Source organism: Melopsittacus undulatus, chromosome 2 (assembly GCF_012275295.1).
Source record: "Melopsittacus undulatus isolate bMelUnd1 chromosome 2, bMelUnd1.mat.Z, whole genome shotgun sequence".
Taxonomy (NCBI): domain Eukaryota; kingdom Metazoa; phylum Chordata; class Aves; order Psittaciformes; family Psittaculidae; genus Melopsittacus; species Melopsittacus undulatus.
The window spans coordinates 114,522,444-114,549,508 of record NC_047528.1 but is presented as its reverse complement, the minus strand read 5'-3'; the positions used below and the strand labels follow the sequence as shown (position 1 = coordinate 114,549,508).

The 27,065-nt window shown below is 44.0% G+C and overlaps 2 protein-coding genes across 3 annotated transcripts in view; one reads left to right on the top strand and one right to left on the bottom strand.

Moving 5' to 3' along the window:
- ATP6V1A (ATPase H+ transporting V1 subunit A) overlaps window positions 1-20,996 on the top strand; it is a 29,642-nt gene extending 8,646 nt beyond the window's left edge. Inside the window, exons 2-16 of one of the 2 annotated variants that reach the window (XM_031043620.2) lie at window positions 104-220; window positions 3,564-3,658; window positions 5,257-5,385; window positions 6,803-7,017; window positions 7,695-7,832; window positions 8,352-8,503; window positions 9,318-9,480; window positions 10,614-10,722; window positions 11,528-11,650; window positions 11,739-11,853; window positions 12,962-13,025; window positions 13,771-13,974; window positions 15,407-15,501; window positions 16,653-16,824; window positions 18,752-19,362. In XM_031043620.2, coding sequence (XP_030899480.1) covers window positions 3,577-3,658; window positions 5,257-5,385; window positions 6,803-7,017; window positions 7,695-7,832; window positions 8,352-8,503; window positions 9,318-9,480; window positions 10,614-10,722; window positions 11,528-11,650; window positions 11,739-11,853; window positions 12,962-13,025; window positions 13,771-13,974; window positions 15,407-15,501; window positions 16,653-16,824; window positions 18,752-18,844 — 1,854 coding nt within the window. In that variant the 5' untranslated portion in view covers window positions 104-220; window positions 3,564-3,576 and the 3' untranslated portion in view covers window positions 18,845-19,362. Of the gene's footprint in view, window positions 1-103; window positions 221-3,563; window positions 3,659-5,256; window positions 5,386-6,802; window positions 7,018-7,694; window positions 7,833-8,351; window positions 8,504-9,317; window positions 9,481-10,613; window positions 10,723-11,527; window positions 11,651-11,738; window positions 11,854-12,961; window positions 13,026-13,770; window positions 13,975-15,406; window positions 15,502-16,652; window positions 16,825-18,751 lie in introns of both variants that reach the window. The other variant, XM_005143023.4, reaches the window with a different exon arrangement.
- A 3-nt stretch (window positions 20,997-20,999) lies between these two features.
- Window positions 21,000-24,814, bottom strand: DUSP12 (dual specificity phosphatase 12). The gene is made up of 6 exons (XM_034073007.1): window positions 24,541-24,814; window positions 24,342-24,455; window positions 24,138-24,256; window positions 23,115-23,211; window positions 22,263-22,449; window positions 21,000-21,703 (listed from the first exon to the last, which is right to left on the bottom strand). The coding sequence occupies exons 1-6, from the start codon at window positions 24,810-24,812 to the stop codon at window positions 21,542-21,544; spliced, it is 951 nt and encodes a 316-aa protein (XP_033928898.1). The 5' UTR covers window positions 24,813-24,814; the 3' UTR covers window positions 21,000-21,541.
- Between the last annotated feature and the right edge of the window lie 2,251 nt (window positions 24,815-27,065).

Sequence of the window (27,065 nt, the reverse complement as noted above, 5' to 3'; positions counted from 1 at the left end):
TGCGGCATTCCTGAGTGCTGGTGGGAGAGAGAGAGACTGATGACTCACCAAGTCAGGTGGTTATGCCTCTGCTGTGTGTCAGAAATTGCTTTCCCCTCTGCAGCAGGCTTTCTCATCCCTCTGTCGGGGCACAAGAAGGACAATCATTTCCTAAGTGGTAGTGCTTAACTGCTGAATTCTGGCTTTGCTGCACTGTTACTCCCTGTTTCTGCAGAATAAGGTAAGGATCTGTTTTTATATGATAAAATAGTGATGGATTTTCTTCCATGCTGTGAGAAGGCTCCTGGTAAAAATCTCACTGGAGTCTTAATTTTGAAGAGATCTTTGTGGTAAGACAGTTAATCCTGTAAATTCTGGGTCTGATCAAATGTTTGAACTAAACCCAAGGAACTGTAACAGAAAACAGGTTTTTCCAGCATTGAGAGCTAGACAGTTAAATTTTTGGGGTTACTGTGTAGCCAAATTGCTGTGCTGGGGTTGAAACCAAGATAGGGCCAACAACCCAAGTATTCTTCCTTGTTTAATTACAACTGAATATTACTTTAATAAATCACCTTTTAGTCAGAGATGGTTCTTCAGCAAGTAATATGTTGATTTCTGGCACCGTTAGGCAGAATATGTCCATGTTAGAGCTTAAGAGCATGTTAAAAATCAATTGGTGAACTGCTGAAGATGAGAAAGATTCATGTATGTTAGTTGTAAAGGATGCAAGATGCATCTTTGCTCATAAGGGAATTAAAATTAAGCTAATATCCTGTGTAGGTATGCTAGTGGACTTTTGTAGGAGTGGATTACATATAGTGCCTAATACCCTGTGTTGGCAATAGGCCTCTTGAAAGGCTGCAGGAGCTCACTAGCTTTCCAAAATGGCTAACTACCATGGCTTCTGGGGTAAGTACATGCTGCTTACACATACATCATGTTGTGTTTAGCAAATCCTGACGTGCTTTAGGGAATTCCATTTTATCTGAGTAATAACACTGAACATTTAACAGTGTAGGTAGGTAAGGCAACGCTTCTGCCCTCAAGGACTTTTCCATATAAAATGAAAATCTGTTAGTGCTAATACACTAGCACAATAAAACTATGCAGAGATAAATAACAGCATTTTGTTTTCTTAATATGCATTCAATGTTAAATGATGTGTAGCCCATTAAAAAAGAGGTCAGCTTGTCTGGGTGAGGACCGGCTTTTTAGACTGTGCATTTTATTTGGAGGTATACAGGAGATGGAGCACATAAAGGTGAGGAAGAATTCACTGTGCCTTTTACACTTGGAATAGTTAATAAATGTGTGTTTAAAAGCAGTTGGTGCAGGTGATAAAGATCAGGACAAAACCGGGGTTTGTTGGTGCATTGCTAGGTGGCCTAGGAGAGGAATCCCATTCCCTTTTACCTGCCTTTGCCAGCCATTTGGGAAAGTGGCTGTAGGAAGAGAGAGCAAGCAGAGCAGCTGCAGCAACAGGAGCTGAAGGTGCTGGGTGTCAGGATCTTGCAGTTTAACTGCAGAATGACTGTTCTGAGGTTCTTATTTGCCTTCCTGGAAGCTCAGCAGCTGCTTGCAGTGGTGGGCAGCAGTGGGGTTCGGATACGAAGAAGAGTTAATGTAGATTGAAACTGGCTGGTGTTCTTGCCTCTCCTTGCTTCATAAAGCGACTTTTCTCTATGGGCCCCTGTACTGTCTCACTGACAAACAGGATCGCTGATTCAGTTATGAGGATCTGGTTTAGCTCTCTATTCACACAGAAGGTGGTAGGACTCGAGTGTTCTGTGTGGTGTGTTGAAGTAAATGCTTTGGGTAGATTTATAAGGCAGGCTGCTTTTTCATATGACCAGTAATTGTGCTCCAGTTTTACAGCATTTTAATTGTTAAAAGGAAAAAAGCTGAGGTAGTTATGTTAGTCTGATCCAAAGCAGCTCTTACCAGTTGCTCAGAAACTGCAGATTGCTTTGCAAGGGCCTCTCCTCTGCCATTTGTTAAGAGGATGCTTTTGAGAAATAAGCAGTGAAATTCACATTGTCTTCTGGGCCTAGACAAGTTTAAATGCATCATTACGGAGAGGAAGGGGGTCTAACAGATACCTGACCTGTGACTCTGCCTTTGAGCCTGAGAGCAGTTAGCAGTTCCACTCCTTGGTGGTGGTGATCAGCTGTTGAGATGGCAGTTGTGAAATGAATCAGTGGGAGCCATGTTAAACACAATCTGCTCCAACGAGACATGGAGCCTGGAAGAAGCTATTCCTTCAGGATGAATAGGAGTTTGGAATCATTTGATCCTTTTATCACAAAGCAGAGCCAAGGTTTTTAAAACATTTAGATTGGGGAAGAGGCTGAGGGGCAGAGGTCTTGTTAGTGTAGTATTAAAAAGCTGGGCAACAGTTACAAGATTTTAATAGCAGGTATCTGTTACTTACTGCTACTGAAGAGCAGGCAGAAAAGCATCCTTTAATGATGGTGGATAGGGTAGCAGTGTAGCTGTCTTTTTCCTCATAGTAGATGGGTCAGGTTTTCAAGCCTGAGCATGTCACTGTATTTGCTGCCTTGTAGAAGATGCTGGGTTAGGTTAAACTTGCAAAGACTGTGAGAGTCAACAGATGCTTCGCCCAGTTCCCATCACCAAACCACAGCATCATACACTGGGGCTACCATACTGTGCCTTTCACCAGTGCTGGGTGGTAGACATGGTCAGAGAGTTGCCTCACAGTTCTTTAACACTAATCAGTTTCCAAGGTAACACAAAGCAGGATAAGGGCTGACAAAGCAAAACCATTATTCTTATCGGCACCAGAAGCAGGCCAGCTCAACTGTCGATCACAGGGCAAACATGGATGGAGGAGGTCTTCTAAAACAGCTTTTCCTGTTCCCTAAGCAGTGACTGGCAAGAGATGGCAGTCAGGTTTTTAACTGTTGCAAGTTGGGGGTTTGGGCCATTATTCATCACAATTTTCCTGTAATGCTCCATGGATTTCATTGAGAGCAAGGGTTGTGTAATACCTTGCTGTGAGGCATCTAGAGAGAGCTCACATATTTGTGTGCTTGTGGAAATGTATATTTCTTCTTCTGAGTGCTGTGTATTCTATTTCACACTTAATGTTTGTAATATTGCTTTTAGAGACCCTGGCAGTAAAGCAGCACTAGAACATTCTCGTGCTCAGAATCATAGAAACTCCATATTTTGAAGGAGAATAAATGAGATGTGGAAGACAGAAGAGATTCTCCATTGTTTAAATATCCTGTTACTGGGCTTGGAAATAGTCCAGCAATGTTAGGGCATTTCTGGAGTGTAACTGTTTCACTCAGCAGTGTTTTGTGGAGCATATTATGGAGTGATGTTCCACTCTTGGTGTTCTGCAGTGGGGGATGTTAGTTCTTTTGTTTGCTTAAATAAGTTACCTTTTAACTTTTTATAGCTTTAAAATCAGTGTGGTTAAGGTGCTTGAGATTGCATGAGTTCGGAATTCTTTCTCACTAGAAACAAGGAGAGAACAGAGGGAGGAAGAGGAGGAACTCAGAACATGCGTGTACTCCTCAGGACTGACTCTTTTCTTTTTTCCTTCTCTACAGTTGAAGAGGCAAAATGAACTTTTCCAAGCTACCCAAAATCCGTGATGAGGAAAGAGAGGCTTTTGTTGGTTATGTCCATGGAGTCTCAGGACCTGGTGGGTATTTCATAGGTTCTGTTTAATCTAATGTCTTGTTAATCTTGTTCACTTCCAAGTGGGGAAGTATACTAGAGCTCTAGGTGGGGCTTTACAGAGAGCTCTATAGTAGAGCTCTTTCTTTTTTGGGGAGGGGCTTTTTAAGAAGGGTCACTGATGAGTCTGATAAAATATTAAGAAAAATACTAACAGGATATTACTGCTAATTCATCTTATTTAAGATGTAATGAGCAGAATCAGGCTTAATAATAATAATGATAATAATACCAAAGGTAGTAAGCTTTCTGTATGAGAGAAAGCCAGTTGGTCAGAAATCTGCAGGCCCAGTGCTCCTCTAAAAGGGTGAGAGATGCATAGTCCAGTCTCACTGAAAATGCAGTTTGACCCTGTGATCTCTGGAATACTCAGTCCCTTCCCACTGTCAAGCTCTTCTGTGTTATTGTACCACAGGCTGGAGGGGCTCAGTGAGGAGCTGTAAAGGTCAGAGAGCGTGGCACAGTGTGGTGGTAGTAAGACTTGGGAGAAGGAGGAGGTCTCCTCCTCCTTTATCAGCTTAAATAGTTTATTTAGGCTTTGATGGTAACAGGTTTGGAATACGTGCAGACTACCAGCTTTTCTGCTCCCTTCTGCATTCTCTTCAAGAGGTAAAGAAAGGGATGGGAAAGTGAGAACAGAAGAATAGCATGTATTTTTGTTAATGCAGCCTATTTGATGAGTAATAATTGTTGGCTCATGTCTATCTAAATAAATACCTGTTCTTTAACTGCCAGTTCCTTAACTGCAGAAGTGCTCCTTAAAACCAACAGCTTTATTTCCTAAAAAGTGGAAATATATTTTTATGGAAATATGTGAACCCTGTGTGGATTGAGATTGTGTGATTGAGATTACAGTATAAAAGACTGTCATGGTTTGACAAAGACATAATAAATTTTGTCCTAAAGCAGTTAGGCCTCTTGTATGACCTGCCAAAATCTAACCCAAAACAGTTTTAAGGCCCAAAACATGCTGTAAAACAGTCTTTATCCATTGAAAGTTAGGTGCCCTCATACCACTTCTCTACAAAATAAAATAGCAAAATACTGTTTCTAAATGCTACCAAGGTAAATAGAAGTTTGAGTGATTTGAAAATTATGGTCCCCAACTACAGGTTTATGAAACCATCAGGTATTAGATGGGCTTTTTCCATTTTCCTGTGTGTTTTAACTTGGTCAGATAGGAATGTGGCCTAGCTCACTGAAGGGGAGAAGTGTCTATGTAACTTGTCTGTCAATGGTCACTGTGTCTCTAAAACTCTAAACATTCACCATCTGTCAAGACAGATAAGAGATGATGGCATGAATTGTCTGTGACCTACTACATTCTGATAGTGTCCTCTTACTGAGCATAAAGGGACAGTGTGAAAAGTATAAGGAAACTTTGTCTTTTAAACTAGGAATGTCAGGATTTGTGGCAGTCTGCTTGCCCCTTTTGTGAAATCAAGAATGCATTTCTGATTTGGTTGAATCCCAGACTTATGCTGTGCAGTTCTTACTAACTTTTGATGGGTAAATTTCTTGAGCTATAGGAAAAAGACTCACCCACATGCTTGTCTCTTCCAGTGGTCACGGCGTGCAACATGGCAGGTGCTGCTATGTATGAACTGGTACGAGTAGGCCACAGTGAACTGGTGGGAGAGATCATCCGGCTGGAAGGTGATTTGGCAACTGTTCAGGTGTATGAAGAAACATGTATCCTTTCCACTAATCCCTCTGGGCCTGCCAAGACTGCTCAGTCCAGAGCGCTGGAGTGATGGGAATGAAGACAATGACCAAAACTGAGTGGGACCAGCACTGGATACTTCCAGTGCCAGCAGAATATATGTTCTGCACATTCTTGGTAAATACTGATGGCTAGGAGGTGAATCTTGTCTTGCCTGGCTGTGTGCTGAGGAGATCTCAAGTGGGTATCAAATAATGTGTTCCTTAGAAATTAAGTTAATTTTAGTTTAAATAATAGAGCTCATTCTTAAGGAAGTTGTCTGACAAATGTCAGCTATAAAGGGCAAAATTATCAAGTACTATTTGTTGCATTTATTTTCTTTGCTTTTAAAAACTATGCTTGTATAAGAGGGCAGGTTCCTGCCTTCTGGGCAGAGTACTTTGCCAGACATAATAGGTTACATTTTTGCTTCTGTAGTGTGCTTACAGAATCTTGGTCCAGCTAAAACACAGCATGTATCTTAAAATCTAGCGAACAACATAAAATATATTTTCTATTACACATATATGAAAGAACGTCAGAAAAGAAGTCATAAAACTTAAAGCCAGACCTTTTTTTTTGTGTTCTTTTCAACTTAAGAGTTGGCTCTCTATATGGGTGGTAAACTGGTGACTAGCTCCTCTCTGTACCTAATGATTTATCCTTTTAGATGGCATCATTATTGTAATACCTAGTAACCTTCCAATAGTACATGGAGCAAGTTTGAATATAGTTTACTCTTATGTTCCTCATGAGAGGAGTCTGACATAAGGCTCTCTAAAGTCAGCTTGCATTTAATCTCTTTAGTCTTGCACAGGGTTTTGGGGGTTTCTTTTGTATTCTAGCAGAGCCTTTCCCAGGCTGCTGGCCCTTTGCACAGGAGTCCATTGTGCATCTTTGGAGTTAGATAGTGCATAGACTGGGCAACTTAATAATGGAAAGGGAGGAAATAATGCTGGTCTTGGACAAGCTCCCTTTAAAATTAGACTGCTGTCAGAAAGGCTGGGGTCCAAAGGCTCAAGGTCAAAACATTTGTGCTCTCTAACAAACAAAAATCTATATATTTCATAACATTGTCTGACTTTAACAATCAAACCTGTTTTCTAGGTTTGAAGATATAAGAAATGCTAGATGTTTTGTCATCCTGATGCCTGACACTCCAACAAACTCATCCAAACAGTTGCCTTGAGCTGCTGATCATGAAGCAGAGTATTTACCCCTAGAATAAGCAGCTTTGTTGCTTTGGCAATTTCAGCTTGAGTTGAGTATAAAGCATACATGATGATGGTTAATATAGTAATAAAAAGATTACCTTAAAGTCAGAAAGGAGGTTTTAGGTGATGAAGTTGTGAATGTGGTACTTTCTTCCCCTTGCTCTGGATGAACTTTTCCTCAGCAAATCTTTAGCTGGTGTCTCTGTAGGAGATCCTGTACTCCGTACTGGCAAACCCCTGTCAGTGGAACTAGGACCTGGCATCATGGGAGCTATTTTTGATGGTATCCAGAGGCCTCTCTCGGACATCAGCACTCTGACCAAAAGTATCTATATCCCCAGAGGTGTCAACGTGTCAGCTCTGAGCCGAGATATCAAATGGGAATTCACACCTTCAAAGAATCTTCGGGTAGGTTCTCACAAGCCTTTCCCCCTTGCTCCTCTACCCCCAGAGGTTAAGACTTGAGCAGAGTGCCAGGGCTGGGACTGCTGGGAGCTATGGTTGATGCAGTTTATGTTGGGAGGTGGTAGTGATGTATGAGCCTGGATGGGGACCACCAAAACTTACTCTGTGTGACTTACAATGTGTTGCTGCTGCATCTGAGAAACTTGTAAAGTTTTAATGTGTTTGCAAAACTGTAAAGAAGCTCATGGAGTTGCACTAAGCAAAAAGAATGACTGTGGAACGCATTTTGCAAATGAAAGGTAGCCTTAGAGCTGGAAATTGTCATGGCTTTAGCCCTTGGTGGCATCTTTTTTCCCAAGCCTGCAGGTTTGAATATGCTATTCTTTCTCCACTTAACACATTAGGCTGAGAGGTGTATATGAAACAAGGAAGATTCCTTGCATCAGTCAGTAATTGCTACTGTCTGAGCCTTGAAAGGCACCTCAACCCAGATAGTGTTGCTAGCAATGTGCAGTTAGTGTAATGATGTATGCAAATGGGCTAGTGTGCTCTAACAATGCATTTACAGAGGGAGTAATCACAGTGCTAGACTTAATAGCTATAGTTACTTTATTAAGGTTAAGGTTCTTTTTTAAAGCTGGAGTTCTTGCTTATGACTAATACACCTGCTTTGATTCTAGGTTGGCAGCCACATCACTGGTGGAGATATTTATGGTATTGTGAATGAAAACTCCCTTATCAAGCACAAAATCATGCTGCCCCCACGGAACAGGGGTACAGTTACATACATTGCTCCGCCAGGAAACTATGACACTTCAGTAAGTCTCCCAAACAGCAGTTGCTGATATATTCCCTGTCTCTCTCATAGGGCTGATGTATTCTTTCTGTTCTGCATGATGACAACTAAAAAGTGTTTCACACAACAAAGTGTCTGAGTTAATGCTCACCTCTGCTGACCTGCCTGCAGGGATTACATGAATATCTTGTGCAATTATTCTCTGTATGGCTTCCCAATGGCACTTGAGTATGCCACATTTGCTGAGCGCTGGGGATCTGCACTACCTCATGAATATGTAAAATTCAGTTGCTCTTCAGAAGCATGTTTTCAGGTGTTGCTTTGCCTTGCACGTCTTTTTCACTCAATAGTGTTGTAAATACAATATGGGAAAGAGCTATCATCCTCTTTTCACCTTGAGAATGGATGATAGCACGTTGAAGTTCAGAGAAGCTGATGATGGCATCAAAGACCTAGCTGTGCAGAGTAGTTGAAACAAGAATTTGTATGCTGGTCCAGTGCAGCCGTTTGCTTACTTCAGATGTCTGGTGCTGTCTGTTAGGATGTTGTCTTAGAGCTGGAGTTTGAAGGCGTGAAGGAGAAGTTCACTATGGTCCAGGTCTGGCCTGTACGTCAAGTCCGTCCTGTTACTGAGAAGTTACCAGCCAATCATCCTTTATTAACTGGCCAGCGGGTCCTGGATGCCCTCTTCCCGTAAGTACTACTTCTTCTTTTCTAGTATGTAAGAAATCTCTTTTTTGAAGGGAATCAAAGGTAAGAGGCCTTATTTTTTTATGGGAAACAGACCCCAAGTTTTCACTGTGTATTCACAGCATGATCTTAAAAAAAATATTTAGCTGAATTCATCATATTTCTGTATTTGGCAAGAGGTTCTACTAGTGGAAAAAGGAGGATAAGTTTAACAAGATAGTTCTAGTGCATTAATCTAGAAAAGAATGGACAAGCATAAACTTAACATAATCGTGCAAAGCCTATGGAAAGGCCAGAACTTTCAAGCTTGATACCTCCGTTCAAGCACATCAGTAGGACTGCCTTCCATGGTCTTGAGGATGCACAGTTCCCAATTATTATGGGGTCACCACTTACAGAAACTGTTGCATGTAGCTGTAGCACAAAATGCTTATTTAAGCAGCTACCTTCCAAGACACTGAATTCAGTAATTTTGGTCCTAAAAAATTATGCTGCTTATTCTTACAGCTAAGTACAGTTGTTCCTTTCTTAGCATTTGCATTCTGTACGTGCTTCCAGCTGTGAAAACTGCTATGCTTCAAGTCTGAAGGTCTAGCTGTTTTACCAGCATAACTCACGTACTTCAAGGGCAGGAGAAGAAAAGGATAGTTTATAACCTCAGTCTTTTGGTTTAGTGAAATACTTCTGTTTTTCTAACCCAGCACACTGAATGTGTCTCGTGTTGTTCTTTCAATTAGGAGTTTATTGGAAAACATATTGTAAGATAGGAGAGAGGTGATTTGTTTCTTGCAAATCAGAGTCCTTTTTCTTTATTCAGGTGTGTACAAGGAGGCACAACAGCAATTCCAGGAGCATTTGGTTGTGGGAAGACTGTGATCTCTCAGTCTCTCTCAAAATATTCCAACAGTGATGTCATCATTTATGTAGGCTGTGGAGAACGAGGAAATGAAATGTCTGAAGTACTGAGAGATTTCCCTGAGGTTAGTATGGAGAATTCATGGAGACTGAACTTGCTATTGTACTGGTACTGTAACTGAATAACATACTATATCAGCAGAGTGACTCAAAACAACCTTTTTGCCTCCTTGCTGTAAGTTCTGGCTGTAGGAGCAGAAATCCCTTTTGGCTCATTCAGGAATTATTTCAGTGGCCCCTCAGTACAAATCTGGACTAGTTTTTGGGTTTACCTTTTAACTTGTTTTAAAATAAAGCCAAAACAGACACAGTTACAAGCACCTTATCTTTCCCTGGTAAAATCTCTAACTTAACCATGCATAGCAAACGCAGCATCTGTATTTACAGGGTGCAGGGTGGTGATACACTTACTGGGTAACAGTGTGACATGAGGCTTTGGAATGCCTTCTGGAGGAAGTAGAAAATGCCTGGTTAAAACAGAAAAAACAGTGGGTTTACTAATCCTTCTACATGTTGTTATATGTTAGTGAATTAGTTGTGGCATGTTCTGTAAAATACTGGAAAGCCAGATAGTCTGAACTGTTAGGGGAAACTCTGCTGTCAGAAATAAGGGGTAAGGGGCTTGGATGTGTTGGTTAGTTACAAGATGGGAAAGTCAAGATGAGGTGGCCATGAAAAAAGGTGAATGCCAATGTATTCCTAAGTGGAATTCTGTACAAATGTCAGGATATGCGTGCTGTTCAGGTGTTTATGAAGTTACACTGGGCTTATATTTATGGTTTAATGTCCAGTTGTCAAAGACAAACTTGGATCATTTTAAGTTGGGAAAAAAAAAGCTCTCTGATTCCTAATGGTCTTAGGATACAGGTGAGGGTATAACTTTTTGGCTCTTCTAGCCTAGTAAGCTGAGAGAGGGTAATGTACTTCCTGATGCAGTGGATTTGTCATTACTCATTTAAATGGGATCAATAGAGATTTGCCAGTTGCAGAAGATGAGGTGAAGCAGTGCATTAAAGAGTTAAGCTGTGTGCAATCTGGGAGGCAAACCAGCATAGCATCCTCTAGTCTCTGCTCTTGGTAGAGTAGCTGTGAGGAGAGGATCCTGATGTAAAGGGAGTAATACTGTAAAAACCAGGCACCCCACAAAACAACAACAAACACTTTGCTACTGTTACCTTTTTCTTTTCTTGCATTTTAGCTAACAATGGAAGTTGATGGCAAAGTAGAAAGCATCATGAAGAGAACAGCTCTGGTAGCAAATACCTCCAACATGCCTGTGGCTGCCAGAGAAGCCTCCATCTATACTGGTAAGGTTTACAGGAGGCTGAAGAAGCTGTGTGCTCTATAGAGCAAGCCATAATGCTGGAGTGCTTCCAGTTCCTTAGATGGTCAGTACTGAGAAACTCGCTTAGTTTCAGAAGTCAACCCTTTCAGACCTTGCCTGCATGAAGTCTTAGTATCTTAATTGAATTTGGTATATACTTATGATTTCTGAATATTGAGTAGATTTTGCTTGTAAGGTGAATGTACTGCACAAGCTCTTGTGTAGGTTTGTCTCCATGTTTTAATTACGTAAGCTTTTTTTATGACTAGTGTTTTGCTGACAAGTACAGCCACTTACTGGGCAGGATTAGGAGTCTCTGAGTTGGCAGGTTAGTCTGCTTTCCTTTGCAGCCTCTCATAGTGCCTTTTTAAGTTCTTTGTTATGAAAACTTGTCAGATCATTAAGATAAAACATGAGCTTTTCTCACTGTTGCATTCTGGTAGTTTGAAAGGGAAGAAGACATTTTACAATAAGAAGAGGCTTTGTTCATGGTTTCAGTGAGGCAAAGGGTAAGATCAGTGACATTGCCATGTCGCTTCAAAATGATACATGGGTATGTAAGATGAGCCCTTGTGGTTCATAAGGGAAAATGGGAAGAGTGAGAAGAAATATTAAATAAACACAGCAAGGACACGATCTAGTGGGAAGAAAGAATGAATTTCCAGTGTCTGTTTCCATCCAGATGTGAACTTGGATATAATTTAGCTTATTTGCATCTTGGTGACAACATGAAAGCGTAGAATTCCTTCCAGAACCTTATGCTGAGCGCGCTGTTGTCTTTGTTCTAGGAATCACCCTGTCTGAGTATTTCCGGGACATGGGCTACCATGTCAGTATGATGGCAGACTCCACTTCCCGATGGGCTGAGGCCCTCCGAGAGATCTCTGGGCGACTGGCTGAAATGCCAGCTGGTGAGTAGTCTTTTGGCAGTCTAGCCTTGTAAAAGCATCCTTTAAACTCTGAGCCTTTGACTCCATTTCTGTGCATTGCTGTTTGCAGACAGTGGTTATCCAGCATACCTTGGTGCCCGTCTAGCCTCTTTCTATGAGCGAGCTGGCAGAGTGAAGTGTCTGGGGAATCCTGAAAGAGAAGGCAGCGTCAGCATTGTTGGAGCGTGAGTATTGCAGCATTTTGCTTTGCGTTGGGTGCAGCTCTTTCTCTGTGTTTTTGTATCTCAAAGTACCTATTTTTCAGACAAAAAAAAGGCTTATTGCTCTGTGCAGCCGCAGGACTAAAAATACATGGTTGAGTAGGTAGATATTTAGTCTGTTCACCCAGAGCTGCTGCTAAATGATGGGGGGGGGGGGGGGGGGGGGGGCAAAGGAATGAATGTGGACAGGTGCAGACTTGCAGTCACTCGCAGCAATCGGAGCAAATGCCTCAGGGAAGAATGTCATTAGAGCTGTCACTGAAAAGTATGTCAAACCATGTTCAGAGCAGGAAAGAAGGGACAATCAAAGCATTAGTGTGTGCATTTGGAGGCATGATGAGTGGTGATTCTCTTGCTTAAATAGAGTAGAATTACATAGCACAGCACATCTTAAGCTGCCATGGGCATGTGGTCCCCAGATGCTGTTGTAGGTGACATTGATTTGTATATCATACTTTGGGCAAATGAGCTTTCCACCACATGTTTTGAGGAGATGCTTCAGCATCTGCAAGAATGCCTGGAATCCATTTTTTGCTCTGCTTAGTTCTGTTGCCTACAACATCCATATACAAATGAATTGTGCTTTTTGAGTCAGATGTTAAGTATTTTCTCTCTGGTGAGGCATATATTAAGGTGTCAAGCCCAAATGAAATTTATGTGGTTATTGTATAGGTGAATATCTCAAATAATTTAAAATTGGGGTATAGTTTTCTGTAGCATAATCATTGCACTGTGTTTCACCATGCTCTGTCAGCACACTTGCTGAATCTGTTCTGATGGAGTTACATTTGATAATCCAAACTGTAGTTACTTCCTGGAGCTAAAGTGACTGAAATCACACCTTGATACTGTCAGTCAGTCACTGATACAACTGTATTTCCTGGTGTATTGGATACAACACCTGTGTGGGTGTGCATCAAACACTTTCTGCAGTGGAAGCTTGTGATCTGTTACTTAAAATCACGTGGACTTTTGTGTTTGCTGTGATAACTGAGCTGTGCACCCTCATGTTCAGTGCTTCAGTTTAAATTGTGAAAGCAACTCTGATTCTTCCTTATCTTTTCCTGCCCAGTGTGTCTCCTCCAGGTGGTGACTTCTCTGATCCTGTCACATCTGCTACACTGGGCATTGTTCAGGTATGTCCTGCAATGTTTCAGCTTTTCCATCCACTTTGTTGATCCCAAACTGATCATGCTTTGGTACATTTGTGCCAGTGACAGGGTGTGAAAGCTTTGATTTGGCACAGGCAGCTTTGTTAGGGTGCTTTGCAAAATGTCCTAACAGTGTAAAAGGTGACCTTACAAGATCTCTGAACTGATGTGTTTGAGATCCCTTTGGAAGAGGAAGTGAAGGTTACAATTCTGTCCAATGCAACTTCTCAGGACTGTCTGTGCTTCCTGATTGCTGCCCACTGAGCTGCACTTCAAATGTGGCTGCTGTTGGCTGAGATGGAAAGTGAATCACTCCTAATAGGTGCATTGAAACCACGGAAAAGTCCTCAGAGCAGATGACTGGGAGATTAATGTCTTGCAACTGACTGCAGCCCTGCTTAAGGAAAAGCAGTTACATCTTATAGGTCCCCACTTCATTAGACTCTGGTATTGACATTGTAATGGCTGACTTCTTCCTCTTTAAGAGGAGTCTTAAGCTGAGTAAGTCTGAACTCAGTTTAGAAGGCACATCCTTTTTTGAGAAGTGTATTTGATAGTCACTGCTATAGGTAATATAAGGAAGGCTTTCATTTTCTCTCTGAAGCTCTCATTTGTGATAGCCTTTGCCATATTGCTTTTGTGCAGACTTGCTTACTGTACTTATCACCTTCAATTATTTTTGGTTCATATTTTATTTGAAACACTGGTTGATATTTGTGCCTTCTGCCAGGTTTTCTGGGGCCTGGATAAGAAGCTGGCACAACGCAAGCACTTCCCCTCTGTCAACTGGCTGATCAGTTACAGCAAATACACGCGTGCCCTGGATGAGTACTATGACAAGCATTTTACAGAGTTTGTCCCTCTCAGGACAAAAGCCAAAGAGATCCTACAGGAGGAAGAGGATCTTGCAGAGATTGTGCAGCTTGTGGGGAAGGTGAGTAACCAGCTCTGAGGAAGTGTGGTGTCAATGAGCCATCCTCCATTTCCTTACCACTAGTGCAGGCTTTAGATCATGTCTTACCCCAGACTTGGTTATTGCATTGTGCAGAAAAGGCAAGTGGCCACTGGGAGATGTCAGACTCTCCTTCCTCTAACTGTGCTTTATTCCAACTTCCTTCTTTTTTGACTTCTAACAGCAAAAGAGTTTTTGGATGAACCTTGGCTTGATGCTACTTTTCTCATGTAATTTAGTTTGCAGAACATCTAAGGCTGGAGTTAAGAAGCTTCTTGCTTTAATGCTCCTGTTCTGCTGAAACGCCCATTGCTGAAACTTACAGTAGTAAGTAATTTTTGCAAGAGAAATGACACAAACTGATCTTTACTGTTGAAGTCATCTGAAGGGTTACAGTTTATTAGAAGCCATATTGCCAGCTGCAGAACAGAGGTGTTGGCATTTACAAGCTGGCCTGTAAGAAGCAATGCCTGCTTTTGCCGAGACCTGGTGATTCCGTAGTTTCTCTGGAAACCTGTGACAGGACATATGGCTCCACTTTACTGGCATTCTTTAATTTCCTTCATTTGCTTCACTGTTTTGGAGAGAAAGCTGAACTTGGACAGGAATATTTCCCTTGAGAACCCTCAGAAAAGTGACCTAGTGGAAACTCTTGTGTTTCAGCTTAGCATTATAAGCACAGTTACTGACAGGTGCCCAATACATACTTGACAGTAACTTAATCCCATGAGGTTTGGGTGAACTGTGCTGATTTACAGGCTCGTACTGTGTGGGATTTTGTATTCATTATTGTTATTTGGAGGGAGTTTTCTCCTGCTGCTCTCTATATTCACTGATGATGCAGCCCAACCGAGATGAGGCCTTCACTACCTCTTGCCTAGCAGAGCTCTTTAGATGTGTCTTTGAAGAAAAGGAAATGTGATCACATTGTTATTTGGTGGCTTTGGAGGCTAACATCAAATCCTTAATATTACTTAGTTCTAGTTTTTCCTCCATGGACATAATGATTCAGGAAGATAAAAATGAATCGATTTATGTCGGAAGGTGATGTTTCAATGTACCTTGTAACAAAGTATTTTCTCTCTGGTGGCTTTCCCATTATATTAAAGGAAACTTCATTTCCGTTGTCTATCATCAGATAGACTTAGTAACTGTTTGGCCCATCTTAGTTTGGCAATCAATGAAATTGGCTGGACTAGAGCAGGGAGTGAGAAATACCCCAAAGATAAAATTGTGCTGAAAGCCATCTTAAGAGGGTGGGAAGTGAGAAATACCCCAAAGATAGAATTCTGCTGAAAGCCATCTTAAGAGGGTGGGAAGAAAACAGGCACTGAAAGATACAGGTTCTTGGCCAGGATATACTATGTCCTCATGGAATGGAGTACTTAACTAACAGTGTGCCTTATTTTTCTAGGCTTCCTTGGCAGAAACAGATAAAATTACCTTGGAGGTTGCCAAGCTGATAAAAGATGACTTCTTGCAACAGAATGGTTATACGCCTTATGACAGGTGAGATCTGACTGGCTGCTCTGCCCTCTTAGGCCTGTGTAGTCTGCATATAGACAGCTATTGTACTTGGAAATTGCACTCAGCATGCAAATGGAAGAGCTGTGCTTGGGTAGACCACTGAACAGTGTATTCACTTTGTCTTACCCAAGGTACGCAGACCTTTTCCAAATGCAGTTGCACCCTTTGAGTTTCCCAGGCCCTCACCTGTTGCTTAGTTAACCAGTCGCATGTCCTCCTTAGGAGGAGAGGACCACTTTATTTTCAGAGACAACATCCAAAGTCTCCCTGGTTATTCTGGCCATACGTGGGGGATTGCAAGAATCTGCTTTCAGTTACTGTTGCGTAATTCCTGAGTAAATTAGGTCCATAGAAAAAAATACTGGATCTTTTCCCTAGTGTGATATTTATCCCTGTCTGCTTTGCTGCTTTCTATGCTATCGTCGTGTTTTTAAGAGCCTGACAAAGGGGCTTTTTGTACTTCATCTTGCTCCCCTGCTCAGGTAGATCAGGAGGTCTTCAGTTCTTCATCACTAAAAATGTAGATGTCCATCATTCTGTAGCAGTGCATGCCTTTGATTAGGTTACTAGGGCAAGCATGCTCGTATGTCATAGGGAAGCACAGGAAGTAGCATGATGCAGGGTATAAATAATAACGAGGCACTTTGCATGGCAGTCATCCAACCCATTAAAAATTGAGCTTTTTGTGTGTGGAGTGTTCTTGTCATAGAAACACTCCTTTTCCTGTGAGCAAAGAAACTTGCAGAGCTGTCAGGTCATCCCAGGATGCTTGGAGGAAGCTTGTTCCCATGATGGACAAAACAGGAAGGAGGAATTCCGTTGGCTGATCTGGTGTTTTCCCTTTCTTGTTAGCATTGGCACAGGTTGAAAAGTAAGACTTTCTACAGCTATGGTTCCTGTTCTCTACTGTTTTGCCCAGTGTTTGGGTGCTACTTCAGAAACCTCCCTCCAATATGATTGTACTAGCCTATGATTTGCTTGTTTAAAAACGTGTCTTTTGACAGTGTATAGTCAAAATGCCTGGAGTAAAGCAGGCTAGTGCCCCTTCTGTCAGGTGAGAGCTCAGAGTTTTGAAGGCAGGAGCCCTGTTAACTGTGACAAGATGCCTGATCAATCCTTTCCTGTCCCATCAGGTTCTGCCCTTTCTACAAAACAGTGGGAATGCTTTCCAATATGATTGCATTCTATGACATGGCACGCCGTGCTGTAGAAACCACAGCCCAGAGTGACAATAAGATCACGTGGTCCATCATCCGAGAGAATATGAGCGAGATCCTCTACAGACTTACCTCCATGAAGTTCAAGGTATGTTAAGGAACTGGGTTGTGCTGCTTTTTGTGAGCTTCCAGTACCTCTGGAAGGTAAAGGTGGTCATCAGTTGCCTTAGATAAAGGTCTGTGAACACAGACTTTCTGAATGCACTTAAGAACTGGTTTTAGTTTGTGAGCACAGGTATGGTAAGTAGAGAAACCAGGCAGGTGATGCATGCTGTATAGCCTTGGCACTCCCATCTTGGAGAGTCTCTTCTATGTTACAAGTATCATGGTACTAGTACAAGCACCTTTCCTGTTTATTTAGGGGTATTGTGATAAACTTTTACGTACAAAATCATAATATTTTCTAAGGAGAATTAGCAGATAAAAGCAGCCTCAAGTTTAAATCCAGGAATGTGCTAAAAAGTGAAGGGTAGAAGTGTTGATGGCATACTCTTAAATGGAAGTTAAGGAAAGAAATGCTATTCTCCTGCAGTAATACATGATGTGTGCTGTGTTTGGCTTCAGGACTTAAGACAGGTAATTAGGAGGAGGGGAAGGGAGAAGTAACTTCAACGTGAGCTGAAAACAAGTGCCTTGGAGCACCTGCTCTGGGTAAATTCAGAAGCCATCTTCTTAGGGTACAGCTTTCCTAAAACTCATCCAGTGTATGCTGGTGTAGAAGGTCCTGGTAGGACAGTAACCTGTGATGCTGACTAAAGATGCTAAGAAACCAATGTTAAAGTAGTTAAGGAATAATCTCTGTGAAGAATAATGCTTACTCAGCTATAATTCGTGTGAGCCATCATTGAAAATCTTTCAAGAACAAGTACCATAGGATAAAATTATGTTAAATTTAAATGTTCTGGTGTGCCAATGGATTCTGTTCCTGCAGGTTTATTTCTTTGGCTTGTTTCTGCAGTAAGCAGATCCCTGGTATATATTCTCAAAGCATCAAGAACATAACAAGATGCACTTATGAACATGAGTTTCTTTGAGGGCTGGTTGTATAGAGATAGGGAAGTAACACATATTTTACAAACCATAGCCAGAAGACATCTGGCATACAGCAGAATGGTGGACGGAAAAAGGGAAGCCAGGGGGAGAATGCATGTTAAGAGGAGCTGGCCCTCTAATACAGGAGTAGTTATGAAAGTAAAGTTACATTCTTGGGTGAAAGGCTAAAAGGCATGAGAATGTAAATGCCCTGCATCCTGCAGTCTGTGCTTTGGAGAGACAATGAAGGAGGATTGCATCCACGCGTGTCAAGTCCTCTGTGTTTCCTAAGAGCTGCACTGGCGGAGGGAAATGTAGTGCTGAGAGGGAAATGGTGAAGATACTGAGCAGGTTTCAGAGCCTGGCAGATACTGCTTCTCACAGGAAGGCCTTGCAGCCTCGGGGCAAAGCCTATTGTTACGTTTCTGTCTTTGTCTTTCATGAAGAGTATTCAGAGAAAATGAAGCAGTGCAAAGAGGGGCTTGAGCTTCTGATTGCACAATAAGATTTTAATTGGAACCAAATGTCCTCTGAGTGATGGCAAAGTAGCTTCTGCACTTACTAGGGGAGAGCACCTCAGAACGTACAGCAGAGCATTTCTCAGTCACAGTGAGCCTTGCTCCACTTGGTTTGGGAATAGGAGTTTGTACTAACTACTGCAGCTCTTGAATCACACAGCATTAACTAAGATCCTCTGTATTACTGAATCCTCTCCAAATCGATTGCTTTTCAATAAAGTAACCACTGCTCATGAAAGAAAATCTGTCCAGGATCCATCCTGCCTGCTCCCTGAATGTGGCAAGAGGATGACATTTAAATCTTGTGACTGTCAATGAGACAGACAGGAGCTATAATGCTTGCTCTGCAGTTGGCAAGGGTTAATCCCAAGGGCAAGAAATGTGACAGCATTGGCAAAGCAGGGTTGTCTAAAGTACCCAAGGCTTTTCCTCATGGGGTTGTTCACTTGCTGTGTTATCTTTCAGGACCCTGTCAAAGACGGTGAAACAAAAATCAAGGCGGACTATGCTCAGCTGTTTGAGGATATGCAGAATGCGTTTCGCAGTCTGGAAGACTAGACTTGACCTCTGTGACCACTCCAGTTTGTCCTCTCAATTCCTCATCTCAGCTCCTCTGCTTCCCTACCTTACAAGAATGATGCAACAGTACTTGAGTTGATAAATAGCCCTATGTTTTCCCTGTTCATACTCAGAGAGTGTCCTTACAGAACATTCCTCCTAATTTGTGTTTGGCATTGCTTTGTGTGTCTGAAATGGTGCGTGTTGTATGGATGGGCCTGGCTGAGTGAAGAAATGCTGTTGTACACTTCTAGGGTGGGAAGAATTTCACTTTGCCTCTCCCAGCTCTCTTGGTAACTGGTCTTTCACCTTGGGATGTATCCAGCTGAGCTGTACTGGCAGAGGAGTTGTACATCTTAATGCAGTCACGTGGTACGTTCTGAGCTGGCAGGGGTAAGGGCATTTACATCTGGTGCTTTACTAAGTGACTGTCATGACATAGAGCTCTCTATTCTCAAAGAGGTTTTGACTGTCTTCTGCTGATACATTGATACAACCAGAAATCCTTCACTACTCTGTCCCTTTTGCAGCCCTCAGCCGAGTCAGTTGGTGTTTAAACATGGTAGGTCTAGATCTCTCCAAGAAGGGACTGACTAGAAGATGAGCATGTACCAGTGTACTTCTGTACCCTGGAGAAATAGAGTTTTATCTTCCTACTTAATAAAGATAGGACTGCTGGGCTCTGCATCAGCTAAAATCAAAGCCATAGGTGCTCAGCTTCCAGCAGAACCTGACCTTCTTGCCTCCCACTCACCCAGTAAGATTTCATGACACTCAGCTGCTTTAGTTAGTGAAGCTTGTGACTGCTGCCATGTGCTGCAGGATGTTAGATGGTAAGTTTGGAGATGCCATGCATGTGGACCAGGAAGGCAGTCCTTCCTTGGTGGTGCTCTGCCTCCTAGTGCAATGCCCAGGTCGTGCTAAGGAAGGGAAAGCATGTGCCCAGCCTTCCTCCTCCACCTGTGCTCATGTGGCCAGTTTGGCGGTGGCATAGAAGGTCCCTGGTTCTCATGTAAGAGGAATGTATGATGCTAAACTGGGGGCGGGGGATGAACAGGGGGAAGGCTGGAAAGTACAAAATGTAGTTATTCCTGCCGTGTTGATAGCAATGCAAGAGAAACCAGTGACTCTGGCCTTGTGCTCTGGAAGCACTCTTGTCAAGCAGCTGAAACTGCTGCTTCTTGGGCTTGGTGACTTGCAGACTAGTAGAAGGTGGGGAATGAACATAGGGCAGCCTTTCTGTCACACTCCAGGAGCCCACTGCTGTGGAGAAAGACAGAAATGCCAGCATCCTCTCCCGTCTCTGCCTTGCTTGTGTTGAGTGGCATCCAATCCTGCTTGCCTGCACCCAGCAGGCTTCCAGCTGATGTTTTTTACTGCTTTGTTATGTCATCAAACAGTACCCGGGGTTGGTGACACCATGGTGGTGGCATGGCTGTGCAAGCATGAATTCTGTGCTGAGGTATTGCTGCCAGCTCTGAACAGTAGTGATGCAAAGAGATCTTGCACTACGGACCAAATGCTGCCACTTCCATTACAGTATCAACTTGCTGTTTGTTAGGGGAGAGCCAAGCTGAAAGTTAAAGGGATTTACTTTTGATCCTCCCAAAAGTAAGTACTCCTCCAGCCAATATCCTGGTAGTGAATGGTTAAGTTTACAGCTCACTGAACTTCTGGTGTATGCTGCTTATTTTACCAATGAGCATGTGTGAATGAGTAGTCACTGTCCAAAGCCCTTGCTGGGTTCCTCATCGTTTGTACCCTTCACCACTGTACTATGTAGCATTTCATGCTAGAAACCAGATGTTCTTATCTCTTTAAATAGAGGATGTTAAAAACTTTACAGAAGATGTCTATGATAATGCATTCTAATATTTATTGTTCTGTATCTGGCCCTGAAGTGTGACCAGTTCAAACAGTTTCATATATATTTTTGTCTTTTTTGGTTTGTGTCTGTTTTCAGTGTTGAGATTCTGATGTTCACTGTGTCCTGCAGGTCCTCCCTCCACAGCTGTGGGAGGAACTAAAAGATGGGCAGAACCCCACCACCTACTTTATCTTGTATATTTCATAATGTATGTTGCAGGAAATTGTGTAAAAAAGTAAAAAAAAATACGTTGAAGTCAATGAAAATAAAATTGATTTAAAGTAGGTTTTAACTGTCCTTTTATTACAACAAACCAAACCCGTGGCCTTCTGATACATACACAGCATGGTATCAGGACAGCTCACAGCTTGCTTAAAACGTTACTACTTCATTTTAGGAATTTCTTTAAATCAGTCTGGCAGGGCCTTAAAGTGTTTCTCTGCTCTGGAATAAACCTCCAGAAATCTCTAAATATGAATGTTTGACAAAGTGATTGGAACCTCTGGATGGGAAGATCACTGTGGCATTGCTGGCCAAAGCCCAGAAGTTAGCATTCCTTTTCCATAAGGGTGAAACCCACGTGTAAATAGCAGCACACAAAACGTATTAAGGCATTGTTGTACCTACTTGACCAGTGTGTAACACCTCTTTGAGGGAAATGTTTTGCTGTTTTTATACACATATTAAAGATACAGCAAGCTTGAACAAAGCAGGTATACAAGTAATCCCTCTGCCTCACAAAGGGGTGGAGGTCACAAGCTCAGCCCTGGCAGCTGCAGCCTGGCAGTTCCCTGTGGACAGTAAGAAATCCATCGAGAGAAGTGAAGAGTTCAGGTTTTGGCAGTGTGGAAGTTCCCAACCGGCAGTGTCCTCACTTCATCCACGCGACTCTTGTGGATCTGGAAGGCAGGTGTCACCCAGCGGCCGCAGGAACACTGCTCACCCCTCCAGCTGAAGGAGCCCAGCTTCGAGGTGCATTTGGGACACAGCAGCTGCAAGAAAAAGCATGACCCAGTCTAAGGCACGTGCAGATGGAGAGCTACTTCAGTGTACTTCTATGGCATGTTCATCGTGACAACCTCTGCAGAGCCAGGTCCTTCCCTTTAATGCTTCAGAAAAGGTAAATGGGCTGATAAACTGACAAAAAAGCTAACCTGGCATGGCTGTTTAGCCGTAGGGTGTAGCAGGCAGCTGTGCTGGCATAAGGGAGGGTGTGGAAATGCAGTTACTTAGACCTGGTGTGGTTCCAGGACAGTTCTGCCAGTCTCCAGAGAGCCTCAGTCAGTGCAAGACTGCAACAGATTGAAGTACCACAAACTCTTTTCTCACACTAAAACCAGACAGCAGATAAACCCTGTCCAATGCCCTGGGTAGTGGTCTCAGCCCAACATAATCAGCATATGTAAGAATCTATTCACAAGCTGGAAAATTCATGCCAGAAAGGCTGGCAGACCTCAGTCCTGGTGTGGGTCCTACTGCATCAGGGAACAGAAACAGTTTGTTCTGCCTCTTAGAACAAAATCCAAGACTAAAGCACATGCTGCCCATCACCTGCCCTTCCATTACTCCGAGCAATGCTGGCTCCATCCACTGCACAGGCTCAGTGAAGTAAGAGGTACACTTCTCACGGGTGTCACCATAAAGCTGAGCAGAGTCCGTTATCTTCTTGTGGGCAAAGGCTGTCGGGCCACTTCCTTCTGTGTGGGACAGGATGCTGGAACTACGGAACAGAGCACGCCTGCACACCACAACACAGAGGGGAAAAAGAAGTAATTGGGTTTTTACTAGGGAAACTATAGACAACAGGAAATAGGGATGAGGACCTCCTGACAGTAAATAAACAGGACTGCAAACCCTGCGGTTTGGGATTGTTTTCATCTAGTCTAGAAGGCACTGATTTCTTGACACATCTAGCAATTGGTGTAGTTTTGGGCTCTGCCCCACTTGTGTGCTTTTATCTAGACCTGTTTTCAAACAATTCCTGCCTACAAAAACTTTATGTTCATATTCCTACACCTAGGAAACAGCAGGATTACTCAGTTTCACTTAAAGCAAGACATGAAAGGTAGTTAAATGCAGTAAACCTACACATTTAGCAGAAGTTTCTTCTGGAGAAGCTGTCAAAAACAGAAGTTATGGTCTCAGAGCAAGCTGCTCAGAGCCAAGTGGGATTATGTTGGTCCATAGGAGGCAGCAGATCAGGCTGCACAAGTGCCACAAAACCCCAAGGAACAAGAAATTCTATTTCGTAAGATTTCATTTGTGTGATTTTGGGGGCACACATGGCATGGAACCTTGGGCAAAAGCTCATCCCTGTTCTATCAATGACAATGATTCATACAGGCTATTTTTCTCAAGTCCATTACAAAATTACATCTTATGGAGAAACAAAAAGTTCAGTACCTGCATTTCCTGCACCTGTAGAGAACTTCTGTGTTTGGAGTCTGACATACACTGGTTGGATCAACAGCGAAGACCTCTCGGGGCAAGTCTTGAAGTTCTGCAGAGGTGTCAGTACCAAGTTGTGAGTCAGATGGATGCAGCTGTGCTGCATATGGGACAGGACAGCACTGCACCTCTGCCCCAGCACGCACAACTCACCTTCATCCCATTCATTTGTCCACACACCAACTCCATTAGGTAAGGTGAAAATGAAGGAGCCTTGCCCCACCACACCTAAGACTGGGATTCACTTAATACAAGGAACTAGGATCTAGACTTCAGCCTTAACAAGGGTGAAATAGCTGCATTTTGCTTTGTGTTCTTACTTAGAAAGTAAAGGCAGAGAAGGAGTTAGAACAGCTCTGCTAATCTTTCAGTGTACACAAGTCAGCTTAAGAACAGGGCCTGCTAAGAAGAATGACACATAAGGGGAGTCAGCACTGTCATGCTGAATATGCAACACTCAGATCCTACAAAAAAGCTATGGATTATGACTGTATTGTAAGATTACACATCTGCCCACATTTCTACTGCAGTCACCCTTGGCAAATCAGAAGTTTACTTCATATCTTGATTTTTGAGCTCTATCTCAGTTCTGCATTTGCCAATTTTGTTATTGTTGTTGACTTCTTTTTAGAGGATGTTCACTTTGCTTAGCCAGGTACATAAAAATCAGGAAACAAATCAAACTGACCTTTACCATTTCTACATTTTGCTAAAGGCAGCAGTTCCTTACGGACCTCGTTTCTTAGAGATGCATTTTTTCCCCCTGATGAGCTGGAATTCTTTAGGGCCAGTACAACGTGAATCTTTGCCTAGCCAACCCCATTGCTTTGAGCGCAATACTCCAAGTCAGCCACCTCTGACACGACCTTCTGTGTTCCCTTCCCACAGGGACCACCCTCCTTGGGACACTGCCCGAAGCATCTCCCCAAGCACCCTGCAGAGCCCAAGGCCGATGCCCGCCGAGGCCCCGCCACTCACCGGGGTACCTCTCCGTGAGCATCTGCAGCCGGTACCGCTTGTAGAGGGCGCTGCTGCTGTCCACGGCGCAGCCCATGGCCTCGTAGAGCTTCAGCTGCGCCTGGAAACCCGGGTTCATCCTGCGGCGGGGCGAGAGGAGAGCGGGCTGAGGGGACAGCGGGCGGCCGGGAAGCGGAGGGGAGCGAGCGGGGACAAGGGACCCACTCGGCGTCGGGTTTGGCGGCCCTGACGGCGGCGTAGGCCTCTTCCCAGCCGAGTCCCTGTGTCTTCATGAGGTAGGCGGTCACCACGGCCACGCTGCGGCTCACCCCGGCCTGGCTGCAAGGACGGGACAGGACAGGCTGTCAGGAGCGCCGCACGGGGGGGAGGAAAGCCACCGGTCCCCCTCCGCCGCGGCGCTCACCAGCGGACGAGGGCAGCTCCGCCGCCGGCCCTTGCTGCGCCGATGAAGGCGGCGCAGTCATCCAGGCGGCTCAGCAGGTCGGCACAGGGCTCGTCCAGCGCCCGTACGTGCATGGCCCGCACCCCCGGCACGGCCGGCGGCTCCTCCGCGTCCACCGTCAGCACCGCCACCACTCCCGCGGCCGCCAGCGACTCCGGGGACGAGCACGACCCCGCGCCGCCCACGTAGAGCCCCGGTAACACCGGCACCAGCTCACCGGCCGGGCACGCCATGGCGCCGGACACGCTGCGAAGGGGCAGGGCGCTGCGTACGGCGGCTGCCGAGGGACCTGTGCCGAGCCCACGGTGCCGGCAGGGGGCAGCCGGGAGCCGCAGGTGGCGGTGTTGGAGGTGTCAGTGGGAGCCGGCCCTGCACAGGTGTGTGAGGCAGACGGGAGCTGTAAGGGCACCGCTTGAGTTATCCCTCAGCGGTATTTAAGTAACGTCCATAATAATAGTCACACTTCTGCGGGTACCGGTGCAGCTTTGTCGTCCCGGTGTCCGTAGGTTTGTGCCTTCAACTGATTCGGGAAAACTCCAGGAACAAACTCGCCAACAAAGTTTTCAAGCTGACAAGCAGGTATTCTTTATTGATGCACCGGGAGACACGGGAGATAGGTCCTCCTAACGTGTGTCTCTCTATTGCTACACAAGCCGTCCTTATATAGTCCCTGGGTATACATACATATTCATGAGGCTACGTATGGATTACATTATTTTCCAGGAAGTTCCCAGCATGCATACACAAATGTGGTGGTGGTCTCTGAGGGTTGTTTACTTCTTCCAACAATCTTCATCACTTCTGGCAGCCTCTGAAGCACGTGCAGTAGATGCTTATACCAGTTTAATTGGGTTGTTAGCACCAGAGACATAATAATCCTCCTACTTATCAGTGAGTTTAACTGTAGCCCATCCTGGACCCCTGCCATTCCCAGATACTCCTTATCCCTGTGTCCTGTTCTTCTAGACTTTCTCTTAAAACTATGTCAACTATAACGATTTATCTTGAACAAGAATTCTCAGGATGTTCTCTAGCTGTACTCTTGTTTTTTCTATGTATCATGCACCTCAGTAATCTTCCATAGAATCATAGAATAGTTAGGATTGGAAAGGACCTCAAGATCATCCAGTTCCAACCCCCCTGCCATGGGCAGGGACACCCCACACTAAACCATGTCACCCAAGGCTTCATGCAACCTGGTCTTCCATTGCTACTGTTACATAGCCATCAGATTTAACATTGCTTAAAACTAATTCTAAAGGTTTATATATTCCATTTTGTGCCCCCCTTATTTCACACCTCACCCTTTTTAAAACCAAAGGGTTTCCCACCTCCCTGTCCTGTCTCCTTACACATGCTCAGAAAACAAAACCACCTGGAGCACTCCTGAGTGCCCAGTGGCCATGGGCACAATGCTGCTGCCATCTCAAAGCCATGGCGGTTGCGGTGGAGATGCCCATTGTGGCTGGGGCTTCCCTGGTGATGTGGGGTATTTGAGGTGAGAGAGCCCTGGAGTAACCAGTGCAGAGGAGGCAACTCCCTTGTGAGGCTGCATCTCCCTTGGGTGCCCTGTGGATCAAGGTGCCTTAAGTTTCTAAGATATCTTAAAACTCCATCTGCACACTGCTGCTCTGGTTAGTGGTCTGTGGTGTACATACAGGAGCACGCCCTGCAATGTATGAACATCCAGGCCTTGCTCTCACAGCTGAATAGACTGCCACATTGGTGGCACTGTACTGGAGCTCACCCTGTGTAAGTCATGCCAAGCACCAGCTTTCTATGAAGGCACCTTAGGCCTGGACTAAGACACCTTAGACTTAGGCATTTTAGGCACCTTAGACACCATCAGGGTCTGGACTTTCGCAATTGGTTTGTGGGTCATGAGAGGGTGCTGTCCAGTGAGGCTTTACACAGGTGGAGTTTTAGGTGGGTAATCAAATGAGGATATCCATATTGGTGGCACTGTTAGGTCTGGCACCATGTGTAGGACAAGCTGAGCTCCTGGGTTTTGTCCTAAGACATTAGGCTTATGAGCTGGGTCTGGACATTCACACTTAGGAAGGTGGTGTCTCAGTCACCTGAGGGTGCTGTCCCTTGAGCCTTTAAACAGATGGAGTTTTAGGTGGGTAAGTATGTGAGGATATCCATGCTGGTGGCACTGTTCCAGAAGACACCCTGTGTAGAACATGCCCAGCTATTTCTTTTAATCCTAACACATTAAGTTCAGGAGCAGAGTCTGGACATCTGCATTTAGCAACCTGGTTTATGGGGCACCTGAGAGCACTGCCCTGCAAGGTCATACAAGATGAAGGTTTATGAGGATAAGCAAGAGCGGATTGCCATGTTGGTGACACTGTTGCAGAGTGTAGGTGCACACAGCACCAGCTCTCTGTCCTGGCACATTAGGCTTAGCCTCAGGATCTGGACTTTCACACTCTGGGAGCTGGTTTTTGGGTCAGCAGAGAGCGCTGTCCAGTGACGCTTTA

Bases quoted from the DNA above. Each gene is read 5' to 3' on its own strand.
- DUSP12 (XM_034073007.1), bottom strand. From the start codon at position 24,812: ATGGCGTGCCCGGCCGGTGAGCTGGTGCCGGTGTTACCGGGGCTCTAC. The intron at 24,257-24,341 runs GTGGGTCCCTTG...GCCCCGCCGCAG, and splicing joins GCCGCCAAACCCGACGCCGA to GATGAACCCGGGTTTCCAGG. The intron at 22,450-23,114 runs GTACTGAACTTT...TGTGGTGTGCAG, and splicing joins TACAGGTGCAGGAAATGCAG to GCGTGCTCTGTTCCGTAGTT.